This window comes from Cryptomeria japonica, chromosome 11 (genome assembly GCF_030272615.1).
Source record: "Cryptomeria japonica chromosome 11, Sugi_1.0, whole genome shotgun sequence".
Taxonomy (NCBI): Eukaryota; Viridiplantae; Streptophyta; class Pinopsida; order Cupressales; family Cupressaceae; genus Cryptomeria; species Cryptomeria japonica.
This window is the reverse complement of record NC_081415.1, coordinates 465,356,983-465,367,915: the sequence shown is the minus strand read 5'-3', so window position 1 is coordinate 465,367,915 and position 10,933 is coordinate 465,356,983. Positions and strand designations below refer to the sequence as shown.

Below are 10,933 nucleotides of genomic sequence, written 5' to 3'. Positions count from 1 at the left end.
TCTACATCCTTTCATGATTCAACATTACAACCTAGGGAAGATTCTAAGTGATTACAAATATCTAACATTATTAGAGAGCCATGTCATGCATACCTATACCTTGCAATTGTGTATGAAATGTTAAGTAGTTTGGGGGATATTGTATTGTTGCCATATTTAGGTGCATATGATAGGATGTAAGTATCATCTTAGTAAAATATTTTATAGTTATCTAGTTAGCCTTTGGCTTAAGGACTAATTCTAAGCATCTCCTTTTCCACCACCTCTACAATCTATCTCATCTATTGTTTGAAGTCATTCATAATTACCAAGTCATTCATAATTATCAGTGCCTCCTATTTATTTAACTAGATCATTTTGGTCATTTTTTCTTTGTGGTTTGAATTACGGTTATATACCACTCTAGTTCTTTAATATTAGTAAGTGTCAAGTCCATTAAACATCCAACTACCTTACTACTAGGTTTTTCCTCAATTGCAATCCTCCTCTGCACTCTCTTGATGCCTCTCATACATTTTCTATTCTTTTTATACCTTTTCTCTCTATCCTAGGTTTTTTTCAACCTCATCTGTTCTTCCTTGTTTTTTCGAAGATCATCATCTTGTTTTCTTCCAATCCTATCTTGACTTTAGAAACAATTTATGTTGCTTTTTGTCATACAAAATTGATTTTATTTTTATCCATCCTTAATCTTTATTTATTTATTTCTAAGCATTAGAAAAGATTCGTCTTAATGGTAACACCTTTTCAAATCTCATCCGTTCGATTTCTAGCCCCTAGGTGGCTAACCCCTCACTAAGAGTTAATGCCTAATATGTATTACCAAACTCTTTCATTACTACCATAACTACTACTAGTATTCATTTTATTTTTAGTAATCTTTACCACAAATCTCTAATTCTATTTCAATAGTTTTTTATAATGCATCAGTAAATTGAGATTTTGGCAAGAAAGCTAAATATTGACAATGAAATATACAACAAAGGCTTGGATAAATTATGTTAGAAAAATAATTCTAAAGTGATACAATAAGAAGGAAACCAAAATTAGAGGGATAAATTGCATACACAAACAAAGAGAAAAACTCATTCATACACACCATTAGATAGATCCATCCATATGTTCCTATCAAATACTTATATACATTCTCTATTCATACCAAAATTATAAATACACACATCACATATGCTTGGGGTGATATATCCTTGTTATCCCTAATACATGTATTCGTTCCCTTCTATACTTTTCATCTATATACATATTCTCTTTGCGGTATAGCTAAATACTAATATATCTTATACATAGGTAAGGGCATGTCCCTCTACCTATCCCTGTACATTATCAAGTGTCAAGAGGTACCACACATCACCCAATGATGTCATAATGTACTTTCTATAACATGTGGTTACTTCTAACCTATCCTACTCGTAAGACTTTATTTTGATTCTAACTTGCCAACTATAGCAATAAAATAAAAAAATAAAATATTATTACTTATATCCAATGTTGAATATGATTAATGCCTTAAATAAAAAATGATTAGATTTTAATTGAAGACAAGGTAAAAAAATAAAAATTCCTTTTGATGGTTCAAGAGATTTATTTTGAGTCTTTGGACATGTAGTGTCACAATTAAAACACTTCGTTGGTGAAGCAACCACCAAGGTTCAAACCCCTGTTGGGCCACTATGCTTCCAAGCCTTGTGTCTTTGCTAGGTCGTTGAGCTCACGGGTTTGAACAAGTGAAGTGTGTGGATGAGGTCCCCTATTTGTGACCTTATTGGTTCATAGCTCCAGGCCAAAAGTGTTTCATGTGGAGAAGGAGGGCGTGTCATGCCAGCGTCACCGATCACATTAAAAAGTTTACCAGGCATTAAATTAAAAAAAGAAGAAGATTTATTTAGAAATGTACCTTTGCATGTGAGTGACCAAATTCCCCTACAAATATATATTTTTTGTTTATCAAATATAATGATCTTTTTCATTTTTTAGAGGAAGGGGGAGGGCTTACAGAAGAGACAAATAAATGGCCACTTTTACAATAGAGTAGGATGTGAGTCTTGGGAAAGTGATGGTTTCTTGTCATTGTAATGAACTTCAGATGATATCTCTTGTTTGGCACATATCTTATTTATAATCATGTGTGTATTGGATGATACTATTGTTGGCAATAACAATGCAAGAAAACTGAGAAGGGGGGGGGGGGGGGGTTGAATTGGTTTTCATCAAACTTAAACAAATTAACCTCAACTTTAGATTTGATCAAGTACAATAATAACAAAGATAAACACCACATCAACAACACACATAACATACAATTTTTTGATGTGGAAAACCTAGTTAAGGGAAAAACCACGGTGGGAACCTACCCACAATATGATGATACTCTGCAGTAGTAAATGTAAATATTACAATGGGAAATGCACATGCATTCGGGCACACTGCCTAGATCTCATTGCAAAAAAACAACAAAGGGCTATAAACCTAGGAAGGCTCATTGCCTTACAAAGATCAGACAACAATTCGGTTTACACGATCTGAAAGAATAGCATCTCCAAATGCCTGATCACAGTTTCGGTTAAGCACATATACCCAAACTCTGCTCTTCACACTTTTGCACACTCTTTCACACTTCTTCGCTTTTCTCCTCTGCTACTGAAGGATCAAAACAATATTCGCACATGCAGATGCCACTCTCAAATGGATATTACATGTATTTATACATTTCTTCAACCTATACCTCAAGGTTGGCTCAACACATAAGACCTAATTACATCAGACGATACAAAAATCAATATGTGGACCAATACAATATTGGCAAGGACATAGCATGGATCCAAATCAAAACCTTGAACATGCAACACCACCGAATATCTCGCCAAGATCATTCGCAACACACAAGAACCATTGGGTCGACCAAAAAGTCGTATAACAGGAAGAATACCACTAGACCAATAAAATATTCAATAACACGGGCAACGAACAATGTTGACTACCAAAACACATAGAACATGATTGAAGAACATCAACAAGAAATGTGAATTCCTCCACAACAACCGCAACAACTCAAATAACTAGAATCATCATTATTTCCCTTCTGGAGCCCAAGAATACCAACATAACTTACTGACAAATTGAAAGATACGCTTGTGAAGTTCCAAATCAAGAACCACCCGAACTGAGGACACACATGAACGTTCCATACACTCTCCAAAATCCACACAACATAAAGAATCAATTACAGAGAAATACAAACCAAAAATCACAACTATGCAATACAAAACTAACAAAAAAACCAATCATCACACTGGATCACATTACTAGATCAAATCACCTTCCGAAACACTGAAAATCATATTGAATCATCTAGAGATAAGTATCTCAAAACCCATTAATCTGCATCAGCACATATGCAACCAAACCAACTCTCTGCAACATTGAAGCACAAGAACACAAGAGTATGTTGACATCTATGACAACAACACATTCCAACAACTTTGATATCCAACAACTATTGTTATACTAGAGTTAGAAAATGATAATAAAATAAAATATATTTATTGAATACCAAATAAAAATTTATAATTTTATCTATATGACAATGAATAATAACTAACAATAACAAATAAACTAAAATAAAAAGTATAAACCAAAGAACTACCAAAATTGAATACTATATTAACTCATATTTTGATTCTTAAAATGAATACTTACACAAAATAAACAAATAGTTGATGGCATCAAATATTGTGGATCCTCCACGAATCGGGTTTCACCCCTGACAGACTTGTCTAATCTCTCCCTTTCCTCCATTCCGCTTCTTCCAAATCTTCCCCCCAAAATTAGACCATCCACAAATTGTTCTATCTCTTCTTGAAAACTGATTTATCTTTCTTCTTTTCAATTGCCACACACCAACATACCCAAAACCAACCTTCTCAATCGTTCACCGTTGGTCATTCCTGTCCAACTAGCAACAATAGAAGTGAAACATCCCCACCAATCATATTTTTTAGATCGTTCCCATGTGTAAATCAGTTGGAGATAAGGAATGAATTGCAAATTGAAAATATTTAATTTGCTTAGGTTAAAAAAACAAATAATTTTTTTAAGGTGATTCCCCTACATCAAGCTCCCTGGGTGAGATGTTTGCGAGTTAAGATCACAAAAGGAGGTCGATAGTAGAACTACCCTTTCAAGCTAGCATCAACTTGCAACATACTTCCAATTCTTGGGACACGTAAAATTATCAATCTATTTCATTCGTTTCTTCCAACATGTGAGAAGAATAGTGCCTCCACTTCTTCCAAGTACTCCCCCTTGCATTAGTCATCCAAAAATCAACTCCTCTTTTACATGGAGCTTCGCATTTTTGCACCTTTACCATTCTTTTCCCATGTTACAAGAATCAAGTCCATCATCATTATGAAAAAATCTAAGAAATCATCCATGGTGTTTGAAATATTTCTTGTTTCCACGACTACACTATGTTGCTTGGCTTCCTCATAACTTCCTATTATCAATACACATCCATGTAAAGCAACTTTAGCTATATCAAAATATTTTGAAGGCTAAAATGTTATCTTTTCATCCTTTGTTGCTATGTTTGTCCCACTTCCTATCAATACAAGCCATTCTTCCTTAACGACTACAATTCAAAGTAACATATCAATATTCATATTTTGTTTTGTTGTCTCCACACTTTGTCCATGAAGACTATGACTGATATTTATAGCCGACCCAACATGTGCCTCTTTCTTATCCGCTATAATATGGTTATCCTCTTCTTTTGTTGGTTGTCTTACATGTAAACTAGCATCGTTCACATCCTTGCCACATTTAGAAAAATGAAGAAACACCTCATTGGTTGTTGCTGCAACTTTGGCTTTCTCCCCACCATCTACATACTCTTTCCCACTTATTAACATCACCTTACCATTGCCACTATGGCTGTCCTCTTTTGTCTCTTGTAAAGGTAACAAGGTAGGTTTAGTTTCATCCTTCTCAATAGTATAAGTATTATTTCTACCATCACGCACCATATTTTGATCAAACTGCTAAGGTCTACTAAGCAACACATGACACACATCCATAGGTATGATATCACGCATAACACTATTTTAATAGCTTCCTATTTAAAATTCAACCAAAGTTTTCTCATCTACCAATAATTGATGCCCTTTTGTAACCAAGAAACTTTGTAAAGTGTAGGATGCTTAATTCTCTTAAGACCTAGTTTATCCACTATTTCCACAACCACTAGATTATCAGTATTATCACTGCGAATAATTAGTTTGCAACACTTACCTTTAGCCTTGCATTTTGTCTTGAATAATGCTCTTTTTTGTGTTGGTTCTTGAATCTCCTTTGGTGGCTTCAACAATACTCTTTTTAACAACAAAGACTCTCCTGACTCAGGTTCTTCAATATGATGATAAGGTGAGCCCGCACTTTCTTGATATGCTTGCACAATATGATTGCTTCTTGCACGCCTTGTACTTCCTTCTTGCAGAAACTCGGGACACTCCCAAATTTTGTGACTAGCGTACTGGTTGTACTTAAAACAGTTACCCAAGAAACCTCTTCCTCTTCCTTGATAGCCAACTCTTCTCGATGATCGTCATCCTCTATTTTGATAGCCTCCTTTTTCTTGATTGGCTTGTCCAATTGAACTACTAGTCCCCCCATCTTGATGTTGTTGTTGATCACTATTAGCATGCTCTCCTCTGCCTCCACAACCTCTTCCTCTACCCTTGTCTAGTCGACTTCTCTTTCTCATAAGCTTCTCCTCGACTTTAATGGCAAACCGATAGGCTTCTTCAAGAGATATTGGGCACATGAGACTCAATTCATCTTGCAAACTATACTTCAACCCATTCAAATACCTTGTTGCTTTCTCCATGTCCCCTTCACTATAACCTAACCGAATCACTAATTTGTAAAACTCTTCGGTATAATCTTTTATCGACATATCTAAATTTGTTTAAGGTTCTGCAATCACTTGAAAACATGAGTTTGATATAGTCCCCCAAAAGGAACTTAGCCTTCAACTTTGCAACCATTCGATCCCAAGAAGTAATTTTGTCTTTATTCTTTTTTTGCCTTTCCGATTTAACATAATCCCACCACATAGTAGTGTGGCCTTTGAGTTTGGTACAAGCAAACTTAACTTTCCTTTTGCAACTTCTTTATACTTAAAATATTTGTCAGATCATTGATCCTATTGATGAGTTATTCTCCATTAAGACTTCTAGGATAAATAGAAACCTCTATTTTTGGTTTGGCTCCAACACCTGCAACTGCTTTTAACAATCTTTCTTCAACACTTTCTGGTTCTACAAGAACATCATTAATGGCTCGGGGTTGTTCGTCTTCTTCAACCTCATTAACATCATCCACTACTATTCCTCTTCATTATTCTTGCTCCATTGCATCCATCCTTGTTACTGAGTTATGTATCATCTCAAAAACCCCTTCTTCATGACCTCTTCAACCACCTCCTCCTCTTGCACCTCCTCTGTGAACTCTTCTTGATGGCATTTTGATTAATCCCTCAACTTCCCAGTTTCTTAAATGACTTTGATACCAAATGATGGCAGTACATATTGTGGATCCTTTAGGAATCGAGTTTCACCCCTGACGGACTTTTCTAATCTCTCCCTTCCCTCCATTCTGTTTCTTCTAAATCTTTCCCCAAAAATAAGACCACCCATAAACTGTTTGAACTCTTCTCCAAAGCCAATCAAGTTGTTTTCTTTTCAACTGCCACGCACAAACATACCCAAAACCAACCTTGTCAACTATTCATCATTGGTCTTTGTTGTTTATCTGTCAACAGTAAAAGTGAAACTTCCCCACCAATCATCTTCCTTAGACTATGCCCACATGTAAATCAGTTGTAGATAATGAATCAACCACAAACTAAAAACAATTAATTTGCTTAGCAAAACAAAATAAAACAAAACTTAACCAAAACAAAAATTTAAGACGATACATTAAACTATTATATTTACTTAAAACTATTTTATTTTCTTTTTAATATAAGAACTATTTTAAAACTATTTTATTTTCTTTTTATTATAAGAACTATTTTTAGTTTTACTTTTTAAATTTTGATTATAAATTACTTAAAAAATTCATTAACAAATCATTAAAAAAAAATAAAAATTAAATATTTGTTTTATTAACTTAAAAAAAATTGTGAACGCTTTGTTATAAACACAATCCCAATGAGAATGGTAAATGTTAAGTTAATATTAATGAAATATATTTATTATTATCAAATGAAAACTTACAATCCTTTTCAAATGACAATGAAAAATAATTTAACTGTAAAAATATGAAATCAAAAGTTAAAAAAAAACTAAACTAAATCTTAAATTAACTCATCGCTCAACCCATTATACATGTACATATACATATATGTATGTGTAAATACATACATACATACAAATATGTGTGTACTAAAACTATTATATTTACTTAAGAATTAATTTATTTTATTTTAAATTTTAATTATTTATTAACTAATAATTTCATTTTTTTCAATAAATTTTTATTTTTTTAATTGAAAAAATGTAAAAATAGAATACATTAAATAAACAGTCCAAAGACTGAAGGGAAGCACAAAGAAAACAGTCCATAATCAACATATAAACATATATCTTACAACCCATAACTATAACCACCAACATAAAACATAAAACATAAAACATAAAATTACAACAATAATAATCTAAAAACTAAACAACAAGAAGAACAAATCAACTGAACAAAAGAAATAAAAACAAACCTTAATCCTTCAAAAATACAAAACTATTTTATTAAGTTTAAAAAGTTGTGAACACCTTAGTACCCACTCCAAACATAATCAAAGAGGGAATGGGAAAGGTTCTCCTATAAAACTTCCATAATAAACTTTAGTAAAATATATAGGTATAGCCATATCAGACTGCATTATTCAAGTCTAGCACAAATTATATGGCGGGCCGTTCTTTCTGCTCCAAGTCAGGACACATGTATATTCAAAATGTCAGAGCAAAACAAAGCTTATAAGAGATGATCGCAGGCGGCAGTAACAAAACCCAGATTATTCTCAGCCAGATCATAAAGAATATGAAAGTTTTGCTGCTGAATGTTCCCAAAAATCGACAGCCCACGAGACCCAGCAATGGCGAGGCAGAGCAATCCGCTCTCCTCATCCACAACAAAAGCATTACGCGCAGGGAGCTCGAAATCCGCACCTCCTGCAAAATGAAAAGTAATGCCCGGAACAGTTGCCTGAGACGGATCACTGGGAAGCTCATAACACAAATCCAGACCTATTCCTGACCCATCCGCTTCCTCCAGTTTCACCACTTCCTCCACTCCTCTTTTCACCGACCTGTACGCAGCTTCTTCCAGAAAAGTAATGGTGGTGCCCGAATCGATGAAAATTCCGCCACTCCCGTCGGGACGGAGCTCAAAAGTGCCCGCTGGAATGTCCAGTCGAGAACCTCCGACCGAGATGCCCTCCAGATTAAGGTAATACAGACTGGGCACAGCTTGGTTTTGCATAAATGGAGTCTTTTTCATGCCCGGACTGCTGAACTCTGCAGCGGATCCGAATTGCAAAGGACTGGTTTTAGACCCCGGATCGTCAATTGGGACCAAACAGTAAGAGAATTTATTGCCGGCCCGATCCCCCATTTGAGAGATAAGTGACAGAGGGCCTCTGCCCATGCCAACTATACCACTCCCCTGAGTAAAACCTTCTCCTTCATTGTCATTCCCACACCCAAAAGCGACCTTGGAGAAGGTCATGTTATGGCCGTCTGTGCCTGTGAAAAGGAAGGTCTCTGAACTCAGAACGCCCCTGGTGAACGACCCATCGCCGTATTTGTAGACGTACTCGCAATCCGATGTGCATTCGGACGAGGAAAACTGTTCACAGAAGTCGCTCGAACAGGGGATTTTGCAGTATGTGTTGGATTTCGACGGGTCGAAGATTTGGGCCGGCTGGTGGTAGCACTTGGTGCAGGGGTCACATTGGGTCCAGATCAGGTCACTTCCCGTGTCCATGACTACATTGTATGTTATGGCCGGGGTTCCCAAAGCTATTTGCATCAGGTATTCTCCCCTGCCTGCGTGGACAGGCGTCTCGACGTCTTTCAGAGCCTGGAAGCTGCGTAGCCTGCCTCGGCTTCGGTCGATGGCCCGGCGCAACTGTTCTGACTTGTGGGGGGTTTCTTGCCCGGGCGCGGAGTCTGCTCGAACAAGCCCCACAGTGAAACCATGTGGTGCAACCCTCGGGTTGATAACGTTTTTGTCTGTTGTGACAAAAACGTTTTTGCTCTGCACAACTCGTGGGTTTTCGATGGTTTCGTGGATTGCGATCATGGGGTCGTTGGTTGTGATTTGTGGGTCTTTGATATTTTCGCCTCTTACAATCTGCAAGTCTTTAACCCGTTTGTCCCTTGCAACCTGGAGGTCCTTGACATTCTCATCCATTACAATTGATGAATCCTTGAAATTTTCGCCCATTGTAACCCATAGATCCTTGATGTTTTCACCCATTGCAACTTGTGTGTCCTTAATGTTTTCATCCCTTATGACTTGTGGATCCTCGAAGTTTTCACCCATTGCGACTGTTGGATCCTTAACTTTTTCACCCCTTACAACCCATGGATCCTTGACATTTTCACCCATTATGACCCATATATCCTTGATATTTTCATCCCTTAAGACTAATGGGTCCTTAACATTTTCATCCCTTATAACCCCTCGGTCCATTGTGACCCACAAGTCCTTGATGCTGTCATCCCCTTTGACCCATTTGTCCTTGACATTTTCATCCCTTGCAACCCGCAGGTCCTTATCATTTTCGCCCATTGCAACATGTGAGTCGATAACGTTTTCGACCCTTGCGACCTGCAGGTCGATAACGTTTTCATGTCCGACTCTGGGTTCTTCAAAGCTATTGTGCAGATTGGCTGCACAATTGCACAGCGTCGCAGTTACTAATACCCACAGAGAAACGACATGAAAATAATCTGGTCTTGCCATGGATGCAATTAATACTACTTATTTACTACAGAGGAAAACAATTCTTCGTGATAAGGAAATTGGATTTCTGTGTGGGCTTATATAGATGACATTTTGTGGGTGGGCTGTTCGTTTCGACTTCCTGGATCATCATCGATGGATTTTGGGGATTGAAAGCGTATATGACATGTAAACGCGTCAGTTTTCATTTTCTTTTTTGTGTGAAACTGTCAGAAACCCATGAATCTGCCCAATACTGAGTATTACATTAACTTATAATCTACTCTTAATGCTAAAGAACTCCTTTATTTGAGAAATTATTAGCACTCTTTTCCGGTTCTAATTTTTCCCACCCACGGGTTCTACGTTGTCCAGACAGGCTTACACAGAAGAAACACAATTGAAATGTCAATAATGTCAGCCTCCCCACTCCGGTACGTCATCGTTCGCTTGATCCATGCATAAAATCTTTGGACCCTTGAAACATGCAATAAAGCAGATGGATTGGAAGTTTGAATGCATGGTTTTTAAAATATTCTAATTTTAGTATGTAAGGACAGAATGTATATAGAATTTAAATTTAATGTCTGATATCGAGTATAGATGTCTTTAGTATATAGGTCTCTATGATCCATAAATTAGGGTGGATATTTCATATGTTCAATCATCAACAAGTTGCTTGTAACTTTAAGATTTCTTAATACGTTTTAATAATCATCTTTAACATATATGATTGTTTTCAACATTTAAAAGACACATGTAATAGAATCGTAATGCATCTAACAAATGTGAAAATAAAATATAGTAAATATCTTAAGTTAAGATTACATACATAGACTTGGAAAACCTAATTTAGGTGAAAAGCACTAGCCTAGGGAGAAACTTCTCACCGTTTCACTATGTAAGAAGA

At 36.2% G+C, this 10,933-nt stretch overlaps 1 protein-coding gene across 1 annotated transcript; it reads right to left on the bottom strand.

Annotated features, from left to right (window-relative positions):
• Window positions 1-7,768: 7,768 nt before the first annotated feature.
• On the bottom strand, window positions 7,769-10,137 carry LOC131068362 (aspartic proteinase nepenthesin-1). Its single transcript, XM_058003551.2, has one exon. It carries the CDS (start codon window positions 10,042-10,044, stop codon window positions 8,050-8,052), a length of 1,995 nt encoding a protein of 664 aa, XP_057859534.2. The 5' UTR covers window positions 10,045-10,137; the 3' UTR covers window positions 7,769-8,049.
• Window positions 10,138-10,933: the final 796 nt, after the last annotated feature.